The 20,575-nt window shown below is 36.8% G+C and overlaps 1 protein-coding gene across 1 annotated transcript in view; it reads left to right on the forward strand.

The window, feature by feature from the left end:
- The first annotated feature begins 1,295 nt into the window (after positions 1 to 1,295).
- Positions 1,296 to 20,575, forward strand: part of HAO1 (hydroxyacid oxidase 1) — a 76,500-nt gene continuing 57,220 nt past the window's right edge. Inside the window, exons 1-2 of the mRNA XM_049779306.1 lie at positions 1,296 to 1,454; positions 9,348 to 9,499. Of these exons, the coding sequence (XP_049635263.1) occupies positions 1,318 to 1,454; positions 9,348 to 9,499 (289 nt within the window). The 5' untranslated portion in view covers positions 1,296 to 1,317. The remainder of the gene's footprint in view (positions 1,455 to 9,347; positions 9,500 to 20,575) is intronic.

Genomic DNA, 20,575 nt, shown 5'->3' on the forward strand with positions numbered 1-20,575 from the left:
ATGTTGATGCAAAAAGAATTCATAAACTATGAATAATTATATTTAATTCAGCCTTAATTGAGGACAATTTTTGGTGAAATTGAGGGGTAGGAATATGATTGGAAGAAGAGCTAGTCAACATAAAGTGAATTATCAACCAAAAACAAGGACAACTTAACCTCACAGCAACGACATTGATTTTATTACACTTCAGCAGGCTATGTGAATAGAAAAGCAGGCTTCAAGTTCCTCACCCCTAGCTCCAGGAAACATTCTATGAAGGCACAGGCAGTTGGAATTCAGCTCCTGAAGAACATTCACAGGAGTCCTTGATTAAAAACTAGGTCCAAGGACTCTTTAAGCTACATTTTTAACATCTCGTCATACTAATATGAATCTTCTTGAGGTCTAACATAATTGAGCAAAGTTTCATATTGAGATCAATTTTCTTAGAATGACACCTCCCAACTCTTCTCCAGAAAGAAAAATGTCTCTTTATGAATGACCTTGGAGGCCAGGGAAATAGCTTTCTTACAGGGATGCGTGCAAGGGATATGCGTTTTATCAGAGGTGCTGCATGGTCTCTACTTGCTGTAGCCTTAGAGACCCCGAAAACACTGTTAAGTGCAATCCTGGTGTTTACCAGCACTGCTGGGCCGGAGCACCACTATACCACTGTATGTACTGCATATATATTATATATTATGCATATATATATATATACTGTATTTCACCGTATATCACTACATCACCATATCACAAGGATTGAATCATTTGAACACTGACCTGAGAATAGCTTGGGAGGCCTTCCCACCAAAGAAAAGAGAATTAGGTGGAATATTTCATATTGCATGGGCCTGCTCCCACTTACTGAACCCTTAATTCATTTCATGAGCTCTTTCTTGTAGGTAGTGAGTGATGTTTTGTGGGAACCAAGGAAAAGCAGAGGCACATTCTTGGTAGGAGAAGCAGCCGTGGGCAGAACTGCCCCAAGGGTGCCTGGTTTCATCTGAGTATTGCACTAAGTCCTTAATGTTGGAGTCATCCCTCTGTCTTAAATTTTTTAAAGAAAAAACAACAACAACTAATTCCTCTCTATTGCCTCATCAACAAAAATGTCTGTGACTTAGGTTTACTTCTTTTTATGGGCAGATAACAGAAAATGAAATTTCAAAGTCTAGCATATGTTTACTCATGTAATGTACACAAAGGAAACTAAATCTGACCTTTGGAAAAAAGTCTATTAATAATTGACAAATAACGGAATTTTTAGGACATAGAAGACAATAAAGGGAAAAGAACTTCCCCTGGAACATGGAGTCGCATTAAGTGTTGAAAATGTCCAGCAGATTCGTTTGTATCAATGATTATGAACAGTATGCTAAATCAGTACTTCAGAAGTCTGTATATGACTACTATAAGTCTGGAGCAAATGATCAGGAAACGTTGGCTGATAATATTGCAGCATTTTCCAGGTAAGAGAATTAATTTTTCCATTATGCTTTTTAAACAACCATGTATAATACATGAACTATGAAATGTCAGTAAAATGAAAGCATAATGAACTAAAAAACAAATCACAATTCATAATCATACAAAGATATTCTACAGAAATAAGGTCTGGTTTTAATATCAGTGGTGCAGTTTCTTATCTACAGATTAGTAGAATGACTATGTTTCTTGGGACTTGGAGAAAGATTGGGATTTTAAATCGTTTAAAAATAGTCCATGACTAGATATTTTGCCAAACAGACTGAAAAAGCTAACCCTGTCTTCTCACTTGGAAATATGTCTGTAATTCTCATAAGGTCATATAAAAGTAGTGATAAATTCTGATGACTTCATTTTTTTTTCTCCGAGAATAACACTGAGGGTCTATGTTCACGGTGAGGGAAATAGTATTAGACAGAAGATAATCATCTTGTCTGGTTGAAACAGATTAGACTGCTGCCTCAGATCGTTTTCATCCTCTTGCTTTCCATTTTGATGACTCTTGTCTAAACTTTATTTTGCTTTAGATTTCCATTAGTCTATAGGGCATTAATCTTTCAATTTTGCTTCTCTATATCCCATCCAAAATGCTTCATCTCTCTTCCCAAATTAATGTTTCCCTTGACTCCCATATTTTAAGTTTCAAGAAGGAAGACATCATGGTTTATATTTTCTGTTTCTAGCAAAAATAAGACACAGAATAACTTGCTATGAGTGAATTTATCTCAGTAGCTACCAGAATATTTTACATGCTGAGTAGTTGAAAAGAGTCCTTAAGACAATCCACTCTTTCAAGCTCATTTACCTTATGTCATAGGCTTTAGTGAACCCAAGGAATGTTGTGGGTTCTCACAGAACATTAGAGAAAAAGTAGAACATGTCCAGGGGAAAGTACCTTCTTTCCTGATTTCTTTATCACTCAAAATGACTTTTATTTGGATATATGAAATAATTCTTTCTCTGGAAAACAGCCCCAGTTTATTTGCAAATTGATATAGAGCTAGGAAATGAGGCAAAGTGTAGTGTTTCTTCCAAATCTCTTCAAATATTGACTTGAGCTCATGTTTTTTTCTCTAATTTTTTTTTAAATTTTGGGCCTTTCCTGGCATCTCTCAGGGCTTATTTCTGAACCCACACTCAGAGATTATTCCTGGCAGGCTTGGGAGACTGTATGGGATACCAGTGATCAAACCCAGGTTGCCACATGCAAAGCAAATGCCCTATCGCTCTGTTATCACTCTGGTCACTTACTTGGTCTCATCTCTTCCATAAGCACAAGAATTTAAAAAGACGATGAAAGGTCTATGGAAAAGATATTGACTAAGAATAGAAAGTTATAAACTAGCTGATCTCTGCCAGCATTATATAGTATGTCGTACCTTTCAACATTTTTTGCTTCAGGAAGAAGCACTTGGGGTTATTATTGATTGAGTTGATGGAAAATAGTTTGCCTAAGAAATAGCTTCCTGAAAAACATAGCTTCATCCAGATAGATATTTTATTTTATTATTTTTTTTGGGGGGGAGTGAGGGGCATATATTAAGGTACTCAGGACAAAAATATTATATGGACCTAAACCTAGGCCTCACACATGTGAGAACTAACACTTGAACCACAACTTTGCCCCCCAAAATTTATTTAAGTGAAGGAAAGTTGGCCAGTTTATAAAATAAGTGGCTGTAAGATTGGGAATAACAGTGCTCAAGTGACATCTGTTTTCTTCTACCTTCAGCTGTTCTAATCTCTTTGTTATTGTCATCCCCTGCAAGCTAACAAATTAACTCAGACTGGTTAAGGAACTTGATGAAGCTCTGTATGATACGCTGAGAAGAGAGCTTTGGGTTAGTGAAAAACTCAATTTTAGTCTAGGAGCAGTGAACTTTGGCTTTCAACATGAGGGTCAATAGAGCTGATACCGAATGTTCCTACTGGAATGGCCTTCATAGTTTTCTCTAGAGAGACAAGTGAGAGTCAGGAGCTGCAAGGCAGAGAGGGGAGGGTTACTACTGCTCCCACCAACATTTCAAAAGTTTTGTGAAGTGTTGCACACTGGAGGGACATTCAGATTAGTACCTGGAAAAATGCTTTGTGACTTGTATGAATTGGATGGAACTTCTGTGCTAAGTCTTAGCTTAGTACTGTGACTTAGGACAGAATTTGAGTTTGCAATTTAACTTTTCCTTTTCCAATCTTTATTTTTTACTTTTCTTTTCTTAAAAATTTTATTTATTTTTGGGTGTCACCCTACTGGTGCTCAGGGCTTACTTCTGGTGTGTTTAGAAACCATATGACGTATAACTGGTCAAATCTGGGTTGGCCAAGTGCCTAATCTCTGGCCCCAACAATGTGACTTTTTTCTATAAATTTTGGTCACTCTATATTTTTGCTCATATAACAATTTTTTTTTGGCCACAGCAAAACATATGTTTAAGCAGTTCTCAGTGGTTACTCCTGGCTCATGGCTCTGTGCTTTTGGAGGTGCTCAGGGGACATATGGGATGCTGAGGATCAAACCCAGGTTGGCTGTGTACGAAGCAAGCAAGCACATTAGTCACTATACTGTTTCTCTGTCCCTTCCTCTCCTCATATTTTAAAAATAAAAAGGCATAAACTTTCTCTGGAGGTTAACTATTGCTAATTTTCCTTGCCTTCCCTTCTTGGAGTATTGGGCATTAAACTCAGAGCCAGACATGCTGCATTACTGAGCAACACTCTACCCCCAAGAACCACTAATGCTGTTTTATTGTCAACACTCATGGAGTTTTTATTGTAACATATTTGTTAAAGTTTGTTGTTGCCTATTAAGCATCTCAGTTCCTCTTTGCTAGGTAACTTGTTGGATGACCTTACATTGTAATGTAGAGTTGAGCACCTGGAATCAAGTAAGCATAGATTATTTATCTGAAGTCTCTCATTCTTATTCAAATGAAGCCTTCAGGGTAACCAAACCTCACCTAACCAGTTGAGACACAGAGTATTTTATTTTGTTTTTTGTTTTTGTTTTTGATTTTGGTTTTTGGATCACACCTGGTGACGCTCAGGGTTTACTCTTTGCTATGCGCTCAGAAATCGCTCCTGGCTTGGGGGTCCATATGGGACTGTCTTGGTCAGCCACATTCAAGACAAAGGCCCTACCATTGAGCTATCTTTCCGGCCCTGACACAAAGTATTTTAAAGATACTCTTGTATCTTTTGAGTTGTGACATTAAGTCACCTTCACACACGCATAGCAAAAAGCCATTAATAATGGCAGCATTTTCATCTCAACTCAATTCTTTCAACTACATGGTGGAGTTTTGGGACATGTGTGTCTTAAGTGACTTGGCAGTAACTTGGAGACATTTCTGGATAAGATTTAGGATATGGTAGTCCAAAATCCATACATATACACACAAATATATAAATATGGTCAAATGGAGAGAACTACAAAAGAAGACTTTTTTTGTTACAGGCATAAAATAAAAGAAGGAAATATGTCTGCTACAGTTTGCAGGCCCCCTGACCTATACACATTAATTCATGACATTATCTTCAACCATGGCCTGCACATATTTTGGACTTCTTGTGAAATTATCATTAATGGAAAATAAGCTAACAGTTGGAGGAGTGAGAAGTGGTGAGAATAGAAAGATAGCAATAGAATACCATCTCATGTCAGTGAGAATGGCACATACCTAAAAGTCTGGAAACAACAAGTGTTGGAGGGATTGTGGTGAGAAAAGACTCTCATACACTGTGTGTGTGAATTTCATCTGGTTTGGCCTCTGTGAAAAACAACATGGAGATTTATTTAAAATAGATACTATTATCATGTGATCCAATAATAACACTTCTTGGCCTCTATCCCCCAAATACAAAATCTATAATCCGATAGGTTATATGCATATCTATGTACATCATTTCACAATAGCCAAGATATGGAAACAACCCAAATACCAACTACTGATGAATGAATCAAGAAGTTGTAATATACGCACAATGGAACACTATGCAGCTCCAGCAAAGAACAAACTCATGCTAATTGCAGCACATGGATGGAACTAGAATATATGATTGAAGTCAATCAGAAAGGAAGGGATAGATTCAGAATCTAAGTTCACTGAGTGAATTTTAAGATGAATAGCAATAAGGTAGCAACAAAGATCCAAATGCAGCATAATGGGAAAACTAGTTCACAAAATTGAACTAGGGGGAGAGTTGGGGATTGAGAAGGAAGGGTCTTGGGGTTCTTGGGAAAAGGAGAGAGCACTGTGGTGATGGGTGTGGTAATGAAATTACGTTCATGAGAAGTCATTACTGGTAGCATTATAAACCACAGTATCAATAAAAGAAATTACTTTTTTCATATGTATAATTTTATTTATTTTTAATAATATCTTTATTTAAGCACAATGATTACAAACATTTTTGTAGTTGGGTTTCAGTTATAATAATTCATTTTTAAAAAAGAAAGGGACGCTTTTCTTCTCTGAATTTTTGGTTTGTGATTTTCTTTTAAATAACTGCTATCAGTCATTCACTTTAACATCTGACAAGAAATATAATCTTACCAGTGACATGTTAAATATTTTTCTCATGGCTGTAAATACTATCAAATCTTGAGCAAGTGTGCACTGGACAAATATGCTACTTGTTGCCACTAATTGTTTCATGCTTTTGGAAGATTCACAAAGAAAAGACTCATGATAGCCCAGTTCTTTATGTTCCTAATTCATTTCTTTCTGCTTTTTTTCACCACCTTTCCCATTCCCTTTGAAGCCCCAACTTCTTTATACCGTGCAATGTTGTCAAAGCTGTATGTATCATGCTTCCAATATGGTCCCCAAAGCACAGAGCCAGGAGTAACCCCTGAGCACTGCTGAGTGTGGCCCAAACAAAATTAAAGCAGACAAACGTAAAATGATTTCACTATATTTGCTATAACTGTGTTTACTTCAGAATAAAATTCTTGCCATCCTTATACTTTTTACCATGATGTTGGTGATTGATAGTGTTACATACGTACACACATATGTATGTAGACTTAATGTAAATATGTATGTATTCAAATCAAGAGGGCAAAGCAACTAAACCGGATAGAATATGCATCCTGGCACTCAATTGGGGGGGCATGGGAGGGTCTAAAGCTTTTTGAATCCTATCGTTATTTCCCTTCTCTCTCTTTAGGCCCTTTATTTTGTATCCTTTGAAGTGAAGGTTTCTTTTTTTTCTCCATTGGTTCCATGGTTTTGTCAATCTTCATATCCTTTTCTAAAGTGGAGTTTCTGTTGGAGCACAGTCCAAGGTTATAGTTGGCTATTATTTTAACTAAAATTATGGGAAAATTACTTCAATTAGGGGTGGGATTCAGTGGCACTTGGAATATCTGACATGTAATTGCTATGTGTAATTGCTCTCTGGAAAATATCAAACATGGGGAAACATGAGTTGGAAAAAAAATAGTATTGCCTACTCCATTGGATTTATCTGATTTTCCCAAGAAATTGCAAGTTATTTACCCATTGAATGTGTATAATGTCAACCTCAGAACACAAAAGAACATGGATAGGAAAGCAAGAACCGCGGTTATTAAAGTGATTGCGCCACCACGTGGACAAAGATAAAACTACCATCTGGAAATAAAAGCTTTGGCCTTTGCTTTATAACTGGAGATAAGACCTTTATTTATTTTTAAAATAAATAATATTTTTCTTTTTTTCTTTTTTCTTTTTATTAATAATAATTTTAATTTTGATCAAAGTGGATTACAAATCTTTCACAGTAATATTTTAGGTACATAGTGACATTGAATCAGGGGCATTCCCACCACCAATGTTGTCTTCCCTCCACTCCTGTTCCCTTTTATTTAAGCACCATGATTACAAATATGTTTGTAGTTGGGTTTCAGTCGTAAAAAAAAGAATACCCCCCTTCACCAGTGCAACAGTCCCACAACCAATTAGACATTTAAAAATGTCTTTTCTACCTGGCATGTATGACGTCCTGGATTTGATCCCTGGCACCACAAAAAATTTTCCTTTTCACACACACACACTCTCTCTCTTTCTTTCTCTCTCTCTCTCAAACACACATACACACACTTACATACACACACACACACACACACACACACACACACACACACACACACACACACTTCTCATTTCCCCTTCAACTTTATATGTACTCTTCACAAAAGCTTTCATTGTTTTCTCAGTCTTAAGTCAATATTAATGCTTTCAAGGCCAGAATGCCTACAGCTGCTATTAAAATCTTTTCTCTCATTCTAATAACACCCTTAGAGATGATTGGTAATAAAAACTCTCTTCAAGGCTTCTGCTTCTCCCTCCTCAAAATGGAGATCAAAGAATCATGCTGTGAGGGTCAGTCAAGAAGAAAAGACTTTCAGCAGCAGAGCTGCTGTGACATAAAATAATGACAATTATGATGTTCAAAGGCATTGCTGAGAAATCACACAGTAAAACTTCTTTATTATTCTTTTCAGGGGCTGGAAGTTTTTACTTTATTATTCAAGGAAGGTTTAGATTATAGAACTTTAGCTTTCTCACAAAGCAACCTAAAGGCAGAATTTCTCCTTCCATGGCAGGAAGTGGGCTTCTATTAAGACTTGGAGGTTCAATTTATTTTGCTAAGTCCATTACTAAATCTCACTTCATTATATGAACTTCTGGAGCTTCTGGGAGCAGAGTTAAATCTAAGCAATGAAAGGCGAGTGCTGACTAGCTACCTAAGTGTGTCTATTCACATTTACACGTGTGGTTCTTTTTAGAAAATAGGCCTGTATTTTCTTCAGTTTTAGTCAGTAACTAATGAAAGGAAAAATACCCTAAGCAAATGGAGATATAAATTTTGCTAGGAAGAAAAAGGACAAATTCTCTAGTGAATTTTTGGTTTTTAGTTTATTGGAAAATGTTACTCTAACAGAATAATTGCAGAAAATTTTTACTTAAGAAAAAATAAAAGGCTGGGGCTGGGGAAAATTCTTATTGCCTACATTGTCATACTTCAAAATATACTTAAGCAATTTGAAATAAAATTATTTTAAGATAACTGACATCAGTTACTGTCAGTAAAATAAAGATAAAGTAGATGTGTCATATCTTACTAGACTATCTATTTTAACCTCCATGTTTTTGCATATCATTTTCAAACTGATGTGAATAAACTGAAATTAAAGGTATTTTTACACAAAGAGTCATCAGCACATGTTTATGATAATTTGATTATGATTCCCCCAAACTAGAACCCCGATGTATAGTGTAGCTGGGGAGTGAAAAAAATGGTACCTCCATAAAGTGGAAAGAGATTTCTCTTTTCCATACAGTGAAAGAGATTTATCAAAAAAAATTGATTCAGTAATATGGATGGTTCTCAAATAAATTGTGCTTAGTGAAAGAAGTTATACTCAAGAGGTTAAATCTGATATGATTCCATTCAAATGTATTTTTTCAAAATAAAATTATATAAATAAAATATTCTCACTTATTAAGGGATTGTGTGGTAGCGCAGAAAGTCTTTGTACAGTGGATATGGGGACTTTTTTTTTTTAGGAATTTAGTATGTAGATTTGAATCTCTTCACAGTTATGTGGCTTTATGCATTTTCCATAGCTCACAAAACTGAACACTCAAACTGCCAAATTCTGTTGCATCTTAATTATACTTTGCTTAGAACAAATGATTCAAAAATTCATTATTATTATATTGCTCTCTTTCCATTGAGCACACTCTAAATTTTTCTTACTTTCTTTAGCATTGCCAAGTCATTTCCTTGATAGGGAAAACATAAGAATGCCTTTCTTTTTAACTAAACTGTCGTCTCAAAGTACCATGATGCTTTTAAAATTCTAAAATTTTCATTATTTTTCAAACTTTCAGGTGGAAGCTATATCCACGGATGCTCCAGAATGTGGCTGAAATTGACCTGTCAACTTCTGTCTTAGGGCAGAGGGTCAGCATGCCAATATGCGTAGGAGCCACTGCCATGCAGTGTATGGCTCATGTGGAAGGGGAGCGTGCAACGGTGAGAGGTAGGAAGAAAGTCTTCTATAAAGTGTTGTACGAAGTGATTTTATTCTCTCAGACAGTTTCTTAGATGACTTTACACCCATAACAATAAGATCTTTAGGGCTGGAGATGTAGTACTGTGGGTCTTGGGTTGCCTCTTATGAGGGTGACCTGAATTTAATTCCTTGTCCCCTATTGAGTCCCTTGGACTTCATCAGGCATGATCCCCGAGTAAGAGGAAAGAAGGAACCCCTGAGAACCACTGGGTGTGGTTAAGATATTTGAATTTTCTATCGAAATGTTTGTCTTTGCATGACCTGCTCTTTTGCTTTCTGGTTGTCTGATGTCGACTTTTTGTTTCACTATCACCAGCTGCCAAGAAAGACCTCATCTTTCTTGGACTGCGGGGAACAATCAATTAGTTCACAAATCTAAGTGCTTAACAAAAAAAGTGCCTGGCATGTAGATTGTCTAAAAAATTTACTTTATGAGCATTACTATCCACATTAGAGGCAATGGAGGTCTGAGAAATAGGCTCTGTCAAGTTTAGATAGCTAGGTGATGGTGAGATGATATTCAAGCTCATTCCTAAACCCTTCTTGCTTCTCCAAATGCATGTAGCTATGACAGTGAGAGAGCCAGTGGCCTGGTTGACTATGTTTTCTGTCATGCTTTGGTCTCTTATTCTTTTTCATAGATGAATTATACGCTTAATTTAGCATTTCTAGCTAACAAGAGATAGTGAAGAGAAATTAAATGTGATTTACATAGAGTTCTTATTAGGGATCATTTCCAACTTCCCTTCTAGAAGTTATAAAAAATTTATAGGGAAAACACTGGGTAAAAAGAAAAATGACTCACCTTATATATTTTTTAGAAATACATACAAAATTAGTAATTATTTTTTGTGAGATCTTTGAAATTAAACAGCACAGGAAATTCAAGCTCAAAGAACAGAATTGAAATACTACATTAAAATGTCTGGTTCAAAGGATTAGGACTCTTTGGTCTGTTCTTCTAAGGACAAACTTCCATAGAATTCTTCTGGGGTATTAGCCATGATCAGTGGGATAGTAAATACCATATTTTTTCGGCGTATAAGACGACTTTTGAAACAAAAAAAAAGTCAACCGAAAATTGGGGGTCGTCTTATATGCCGAGTATATCCCGAAAAATGTTTCAATATGCCGCTAAATGAAAATTGTCTGAATATTGCCACAAAACGAATTTTCCAACTCGATCCTACACCAATCACTGCCAGGCTGCTCGGACCGCCTCTCTGACTCAGCCAATCCGAGCAGGCTTTTGATGCATGCAAATTAGACAATGTTCTGGACCCGAATCTACACTGTCAAAAGCCTGCTCAGATGGGCCAGAGTCAGAGAGGAAGTCTATGACAGTAGAACCTTTGAACCTTTGCTTTGTTGGGATTGGCTCACTGTGGTACATACAGTTGCAGCACAGGAACATTCTGTCTGATACAGCGGATAGAGGCCTAAACCCATGTTTTATCTGCAAAATTAGGGGGTCGTCTTATACGCCCTGTCGTTTTATATGCTGGCAAATACGGTAATCTTAGGGAGAGTCTTCATTTCATTAACTTTAGATATGTGCACAGATCAGTGGTTTTGGAGGCCTAATTATTAGTGTAGGGCCATTCCGAAACATGGGAAAAGAAGTGGGGGAGGAGGGGAAACTTTTTGGTTTATATTTAACATTGGCTTATGAGAGCTTTGCAGTCATCCATAAGCAAGAATAATTAAATCAAAATCAATCAGCACACACAAATACCTCCATGCTCTCAAATGTCTAAAATTCTGAAACCAAATGATAATGGTAAAAAATATAGGCCTATATTTTACAAACATTTATTTATGAATGATGGAATCACTCTTTATAATGTTGTTTGGGACCTCTGCTCATCAAATTTTCTTTATATGATGATGATTTTGAACCACACCAAGCAGTGCTCAGGACTTTCTCCTGGTTCTTGACTCAAGGAATACTTTTGGCATTGATGGGAACATATGTGCTGATGGGAAAGAACCGGATGTGCTGCATTAAAGACAAGAGATCCTTATATTATGTCTCAGCTGCTTTGAGCTATTTTGTAAACAGAGACTCTTGGACAGTAAGCACTTGTTAAAAAAAAGGCAGAAAAGGAAAATAAATTACAAAGATAATAAAGTGAAGGACAGAAGGTAGAGGTGGCAATCAAAAGACTTCAAGTTTACTTGGTGAACTATCCTGGATTCTTTTAAATACATACACACATCACACGAATAAACTATATTCACACATGCACATATATTTGATAACTAACAACCATCTTGTGAATGAAGAACTTGCATTTTAGAGGAAGTATGCTTTTCTATTTAGTAAGATTAGGATTTACTTTCCAGCTCACTTCCATGGAATCAGTGGTTCTTGTTTTTAGTATAGTGAGTGAGGGATGGGGATAAAATCACAAGAAAGGTTACTAAGAGAGAGCCAATGAATGACCTGGGGTAGAATTATTCATCTATGATGATTTCCTTCCGGTACTATTTATGAGGTATTGTTAGTTATTTTCTGGAGTCTTATTCCTTTCGATTTACTTATCAAACACTTTAAAGGAAATCACCATGTTCCTGTCATTAGCATAAGTACAAGAACTGGAGACTTGAATCCTCAGAACAGCTCCAAGAAGTGAGTATTATGATTTAACCAATTTGCTCATGAGAGACGGAGGCATATATCAGATAATATATGCGTGCTCCAAAGAGTCACACAATTGTTAACAGGGAGTTGGCTTCACATTTGAGCAGTCTAACTCCATGATTTTGGCATTTAATCACCTTGTGATATTTTTAATTTCTTAATTCTTAACAAATATGAAGGCGCTCTTTATCTGCCAGTATCAATTTTGCAACAGTTGTCAATTTAATAGATTCTGAAGAGCAGGATACCCAATAGAGGGAAATACTTGGTGGACACTGGAGTATGTTTGAACAGACAAACTGAAGAGATTATAATGGCATGGAAGATACAGAGTTATTGGCAATGAAGTTTACAAACAGTACCCATGAGAAAATAAAGTTTGAAGAAGACTTAGAGAGGATATCACACCTTATTCCTAAATTTATAGTAGATCTCTCCTTCAAGCATTTAATATTTGTTGGGTGGGGGAATGAGACAGACATGTCCAACAATTTTGGAGGCTACTACCAGCTCAATGTGTCAGTTGGTTGTTGTAAGTCCATGGGGTGTTAAAGATTGAACATGAGTCTTTTACATGCAAAACATGCTTTAACCTGTTGTACTATCTCTCTTGTCCTGACTACCAGCATTCTAAAGATTTTCTTCCATACTTCAGCTATGAAACTATGGGTTCATTATTTAATGTTTAGATTAACCCCCAAATGCTGAGAGTGATCAATTCCTCATAAAAAACACTCACTTGTACATATATTTAGGTTGTGATATGGATAGGTCACGTGGAAGTAAAGTATGCCTGGAGCATGTATTATTGGTGCATCAAATATATTCCTTTCTTAGCTGCAGTTTTTTTCCTTGAATTTTACTCTTTTCACAGTAGCCACAAGGAGAGTGGGTTGTGTTGAGTGTGGCAAGTGAAAAAAGAATTTCTCAGTCAATGATAGGCTTGAGTTGACAGAAAAATCTCCCAGCTCTTTTTATTTTTAATGCATGGCAATGGAATCACTTCTTAAACCATCCGCCATTGTTCTCCTATCTGATGGAGTTCCATTGCCCTCAGATGCTTTCTGCCCATAAACACAACTTAATTTTCTGTCTTCCAATTCCCTTCCCACCCCTCTACCATTTGTATTTACTTTGTGATCATTTCCAATGTAAATTGTATTTAATTTTATTCACAATATGACTTGTATTTATAATTTTATCTTACTGTTCACTTCTAGAAAAAAATCAAACCCAAAATGACCACAGGTCATCAAAAATAAAAATATGATTATAGGTCAACTTAAATTAGAGTGTAAGATTTGTATGAGATACCTTTCTTTATTCAAAACTCAGAAAATCTGCATGGAATTGTGTAGCCAATATTCAATTTATCCTATACAAGTCATAAAAAATAAACCTGATCCATGGGAAGATAGTCAAAAGAAAGTCTGTGGAGATGGCTTTTAAACATCCTTCTAATGATTTGTTTCCTAATTAAGGTTTCTATTTCTTTTCTTTATTTAATTAATTTTTAGTTGGGTGCTGGAAAGCCATATCAGGGCAGAGCTAATTCCTGGCTCTCCATTCAGGAATCACACCTAGGGGGTATATTCAGTGCTGCATATTGAGCCAGGTCATACCCATGTAAGGCAATTGCTCTACCCATTGTATTTGAACTCTGGCCCTAAGATTTCCTATTTTTAGGGTATTAAATCTTAAACTTAAAGAAGCAGTTTAAGAGGTCCAATTTAGAAGACACAGTTAATCATTTTCTCTGGAGAAATTCTTTCCAACAAACTGGTCATAGGCAAGAACCATTCCAATCTATAGGGCTGGTCTGAATCATTCAAATGTATATCCTAAAAGTATTCGTTTATCATAGGCTCCACTTGCCAGCTCAAGCTTCAGACCTCTTAATAAAAGTAGTTCTTCAAAGTTCTTTGCCCTTTCTTTTCTCTTCTTGTCTGATTCACCCCTCATAAGAACTGCACCTAAGAACAGAGCTCTGCTTATTTGCATGGAGAATAATCAGCAGGCTCTCCTCTTTCTTTATGTGTCAGACAGAGATGCATATAGGGATACCACATAAAATGTGGGGAACCAGCTTTATCTGAATTTAATATACACATCACATACTTTGTAGCTATAGATCTGTACATTTATTTGCTATCCCTGTCAAATCTAGCTCACCAGCAGGTCTAATCTCTAGGGGTCTTGTAAAAATTATGTGAGATAAAGGCTAAAAACTTGACAAATTAGGGTAAAATTAATTTTTTTCCTTGAATGTAGAATGTCTAAGTGATTCTTTCTCTTACACATGATAAAAGCTCTCTGTAGTAAAAGTCCACTCTTAAACCTTAGTAGGAACAGAATTGAAAATTGGATTTTTGTACTTTGCATAGATTTTATTTTTGATTTTTGGCTTTTGGGTCACACCTGGCAGCGCGCAGGGGTTACTCCTGGCTTTATACTCAGAAATCGCTCCTGGCCAGCTCGGGGGACCATATGGGATGCCGGGATTCGAACCACCGTCCTTCTGCATGCAAGGCAAACAAACGCTCTACCTCCATGCTGTCTCTCTGGTCCCCGCAAAGATATTTTTTGCAGGAACCACAAATTACACACACACACACACACACACACACACACACACACACACACACACATGTATAATATGTATGGGGTATGATGCTCCAGTTAGACAGGCCTTACTCACCCCCAGGGTAACCTCCTAACACTTGGGAGCCCCCAGAGCAACACTGGTCGTTTCTTGGGAGTCACGCCATGTAGTGTCAGGGATCTAATTCATAACCTTGCAATTGCAAGGCAAGTATGCTAACACTTTAGCTACCTAGATAGCGCAGGAATCGTTTTAAGGGCCAAACAGGTACAGTGCATACTTAAAAAAAGGGGTGACTTTTATAAAAGCATAATGTAAGATTGATGGGGAAGCAGAGCAGCCTTGAGATTTTCAGGTTGAATGGAAAAGGGGCAGCCACATCTTAGCATTAGCTGGTGCCCCCAGGGAGGAAGAACGCAGAGCTGCCGCCAAATCTTCAAAATCCTGAGAAGCCAGAAACCTTGATTTTATGTGCAATCTCCTGGTTTTAAAATGTAGGCAAATAAATCAAAATTCTCTAAAACACTGTTTGGGGCAATAATGTGTGGGCCAAAGCAAATACTTTTTGTGGGTTAACTACTGCCTCTGGGCTGTACATCTGGGACATCTCATTTATGTGGACATTTGCCACTAACTAGTTTTACTTTTGAGGACAGGTCTTTTTCACTCTGTTACACCTTTCCTCATGGCTTGGGAGTTACTTGTGCAGGAGAAGATTATTTGTTTACTATGTGCTGAGGAGGCTACAGTCTATTCCTATGATCTTAAGTGCATTATGGAGCACATAACCACACATTTTACAAGTTGGGGTTCAAAGGAACAGTTCTTGAAGAAAAGAGAGCTTCTGCTAAGGCCAAATCCCAAACTTTCACAGTGAGTCAACTAAAGAAAACAAATAAAAGCCCAGAAAACTCCCACTAGTTTTGAATAGACAATTTATAATTTTATTCATATATAAATCGATGGGTTTGTTTCCATCTAAAATATAACATAGAAGAGAGAGTCTTCAAAGCAGAGACCATCACGTTTCTGCCATCTTGAAAAATCTACTTATTTTCTACTTTCTTTGCCCTCTGCAAGCCCTGGAGAATTTTGGTTGTGAACATTCCCGTACATTTAATATTCATTTCCTATAGCTGCATACTTAGGATATAGGTGAGAAAACCCAGATGTATTTATGTCTGGATCTTGCTGAAAATATAAAGAGAGGTTTAACAAATTATATACATAAATGCAAAAAGTGATCATTTAACGTCTCATGAAAAATGGCAAAAGCAACTTTTGGTTTGCAATTAATGTGTGCCAGATAATTAGAATTTAGCTCATCTACCTTTTGCTACTGTCTTAAAATATGTGAGATGATACCCTTCAGTAACAATATTGCAAATTAGTGTTTATAAGGAAATAAAGGAAGTGTATGGGAGAGAAAGAATGAGAGAAAGAGAAAAGAGGAAGGGGGGGAGAGAGTGAGAAAAAGAGAGAAGTATATTTGCCATAGAGGGAGGCAGGGGGAAGGGAAGGAGAGAAACCGGGGACATTGGTGGTAGGAAATGTGCCCTGGTGAAGGGAAGGGTATTTATTGGATATGGTGCGACTGAAACTCACTCTAGAACAACTTTGTAATTGTGATCCCATGATGATTCAATTAAAAATTCATTTAAAAATACGTGATTTTTGGGGCCAGAGAGAGCACAGTGGTAGGGCGTTTGCCCATCCAGGACTGACAGTGGTTGGAATCCCCTCACCCCCCCAAATCCCCCTGCCTGCCAGGAGCCATTTCTGAGTTTGGATCCAGGAGTAACCCCTGAGCACCATCAGGTGTGACCCCAAAAACAAACAAACAAAAAATAAGTGATTCCATAATTCTAAGAATCTTTTCACTAATTCCTGATTGTGGAAACTGGGCCTGTAGAAGTTAAATATCTGGCTCCAGGATGCTAATTTCTTGTGCAACTCTGTGAGCTCTTGGCTAGTTGCTGATATTTCCATTTCAAATATCATTAATATTGCAAACCATAGGTAAATTGTATTCTATAGTCTTAGAATATTAATTGACATTGATTAATATTAATCAATATAAGTAATATGGCAAATCGTAGGTAAGTGGTATTCTCTATTCTAAGAATATTAACTGCAAGCATTATGCGTTTTTGGAGTTTAATGATTTTCCTAGTCCATTGCCTTTACCATTTGACTACTCCTACAATCTCCTTTTGACTTTGAGAGAATGGAAAAAAAACACAGAGTATGAAACTCCTTTATATATAAGTCTTCTATAAAATTAAGCATATAATCTAAAAGCCTTGAATTTTGTTTCGCAGTATGTTTGATTTGGGGACATAAACTAATACTAGGATGCTCAAGAAATTGTCCTGCCTCTGTGCTATCATGCTTGGGGGCTTATATCTACTGTTGGGGATCAACAAGCCTATGAGTACAGCAAACACTTTAAGCCCTGTACTGTTTCTCCAGCGGTGGGCTTGAATTTTAAACAGACTAATTTAAAAACTTATAAAAATTATTTTAAAATAAAAATAAACATTAGAAAATAGTGTTTGTTGAGCACTTTGTATGTTTTGCTATGAATTTTATTGTATATTCTGCTAAGAGATTTATTGTACATACAATATTTTCATAACTTAAAATGATTGATTTTGCTGTATTTATCTTAAATTTCACTCTAGATACCATGTTTTTCAAAAGTATTATTGATGGAGTTTAATCCATAAACCAGTTTAGCATCATACCCTCCACCAGAAGATCTGCTTTCTTCTTCTCCCCACCACTGTACCAGTGTCTCACCCACATGGGATAAGTTTCCTATTGCAAACTAGTTCTCAATTTTTGTTGCCTTTGAGCATCTTTAATTCTATTTCTAAGTTTCTTTATATTCTGTTGATGAGAGAGATTATTCTGAATCTATTCTTCTTCTAAGTTCACTCAGCACAATACTCTCCAGATCCACCCATATAGCAACAAATTGCATGATTTCATCTTTTTTAAAAATTTAATGATATTTCATTGTGAAAATGTACCATAATATCTGTATACAGTGATGTGTTGTTGAACACTTTGAGTTTATTTTCATATTTTGCTATGAACTATGAACATAAGGTCACAATGTCTTTCCTGAATAGAGTTTTGGGATTCTTAGGGGTAGAAGCCAACAAGTGGACTATAACAAGAATTAAGCATCCCTAAGATGCCTCCATTTAAAATTTTATATCTATTTGAAATTCTACTAGATTAAGAAAAATGTTTTCTCTTTATAAACATTGAGGGAAGAATACAAAATGGTTTTAATATTGAACATGATGAAGAAAATAACAATACTAATTATCAGTGCTAGCAGCAGATAGAAGTGATGGATCATCAGGTTAAATTTTCATTTTATAAAGTCAGGAAAGCACCTCTGACTTACCAAAGAAGCAATGAATAAAACACTCATGTGTAGCATCTGACACTTAAGAACATCGTCCTGGGAATCTCTATGTTTTTGCACAGTAGTTATAATACTATTTTATTTCACGCTCCATTGAGCTTCATGGGTCATTTTCTTTCCTCTCTGTTCAAACATAAGAAACTGAGGAGAGAGAGAGAGAGAGAGAGAGAGAGAGAGAGAGAGAGAGAGAGAGAGAGAGAGAGAGAGAAACCATGCATTCTTGCTTTTGACTTGTTATATGGATAAGTGCCACACGAGGGAGTGCTGGCACCTCAAATAAGGAAAAATTATGACCAACCTAATGCATTCCAGGAATGCTCAGCATAAAGCAAATTTTTATTAAACTGTCCAAAAGTAGATTTTTAAAAGAAATTCCTACCCCTGGATGCAATTAGAGGCTACCACACAGGATTTGATGGGACATAAAACCATTAAATCTAAACACTTCTTTTTGAGTCCCAAAGGGCAGAACATTCCAAAGTGAAGTTTTGGAACTCAGCTCTGACTTGACCACCTATTATGGTGCAGGTGGAACAGATTGCAGAGAGTCACAAAGGGCCATACAGACCCCAAAGAACTGAATTAGAGTGGAGGTGAGAACTTGAGCTTTTTTCTTCCCCCAAGATTAAGTGATCAAACCTGATCATTTAGCGAAAGACCATTCAGCAAGAAAAACGATCATTTCCTTGGCTCTAAACCCAAATTAACTATTTCGAAAGCTTTATTGATTTTATGTGTTATGCTTATTGACCCAGTGGGTACATGCTTTAGAATACTGATGAGGAAAACATCCTCATTATTCTCGATTTTACTTCAATCCAGGAAAATCAACAGACTGCCTTTTAATGAGACTTTTTCTTTTGTACTGAGGTGAGCGCCTTTGATGTGACAAGTGCTTGTATATCACATCCCTACCATCAAAACTCTCTGTGCAATCAATTTTAAAAGAAATTATAATCTCTTTATTTAATGGTGGTAGAGAAGAGAGACCTTGACCAAGGTCTAGTGCTTGTCAGAGGCTGAGAATGAACCTAGATCTGTTTTACTTAAGAGTTTGACCCAGTTTTCTGGCCATTGTCCATTCAAGGGATTCAAGTGGGTGGAGACACACTGTCAAATGCTTAGGAACTATTGTTCCTGACTACTCAGCATTGACCTCTGGCAGTGCTAGGGGAACCATATCTGGTGCTGAGTTTTTCTACTAAGGTGGCTGTATGCAAGAAAAACACAGCAGGGGCCTGAGAGATAGGATGGAGGTAGGGCGTTTGCCTTACATGCATAAGGACGATTTCAAATCCCGGGATCCCATAGGGTCCACCGAGCCTGCCATGGGGGATTTCTGGGAGTAGAGCCAGTGATCCAAAAACCGAGAGAGAGAGAGAGAGAGAGAGAGAGAGAGAGAGAGAGAGAGAGAGAGACAGAGACAGAGAGAGAGACAGAGAGAGACAGAGAGACAGAGACAGAGAGACAGAGAGAGACAGAGAGAGAGAGACAGAGAGAGAGAGAGAGAGAGAGAGAGAGAGAGAGAGAAACACATTACCTCTTGCACTATTTTTTGGGCCATGGTCTGGTCTGAGTCTATTTTTATGAGGAAGTAAAAGTAGACAGTAGTAAAAAAAAAAAGTACCCAATAAGATTTTTTTCTAGATTTTATCAGTGAAATATTTGGAATAAATATCTCTGTATTATTTTAACAAAAGACAATAATCAGGATCTGGGGATGTATTTCAAGTCCTAAAGCACATGCATTGCATATATGAGGCCATAGGTTCAATAATTGGTACCCATTGTCCCCTTATTGCCAGGTACCTCTTCCACAACTAAAGAAAGCATTTCAATTCATACATGTCACACTTTTATTTTCAACCTATTTCAGTTGGATTTCTTGTTTTCCATTCATCAGATCAGTGGCTATGCTCTTGCTACCATGTACTCACACACTTATATTTACATCTATACTGATATACTGAAAGTTAAAGGACCACCTTGATATATAAAATGCATATCATCGCAAATATGGTGTATCATTTATGACTAAAAGTATTTTTGTTAAAAATGATGAATGCAGGTGTCAGAGAGATAGCCTATTAGTTGTGGTGCTTGCTTTGCCTGTGGTCCACCTGGGTTCCATCCCCAGTTTCTATATGGCTCTCTAAGCACTGTTAGAAGTGATTCCTGAGTCAAGAGCCTGGAGTAACCCCTGAGCATCATCAGTGTGGTCCAAAACTCCATCACATAAATAAACACAAAATGATTAAATCTGCATTATAACTCACTTTGCAGCGAGGCATATTGAATTCATCAAAAACAATTATTAAACACTGGACTAGGGGCTGGGAAAACAACTCAAAAGAC

This window comes from Suncus etruscus, chromosome 9 (assembly GCF_024139225.1).
Source record: "Suncus etruscus isolate mSunEtr1 chromosome 9, mSunEtr1.pri.cur, whole genome shotgun sequence".
NCBI classification, from domain to species: domain Eukaryota; kingdom Metazoa; phylum Chordata; class Mammalia; order Eulipotyphla; family Soricidae; genus Suncus; species Suncus etruscus.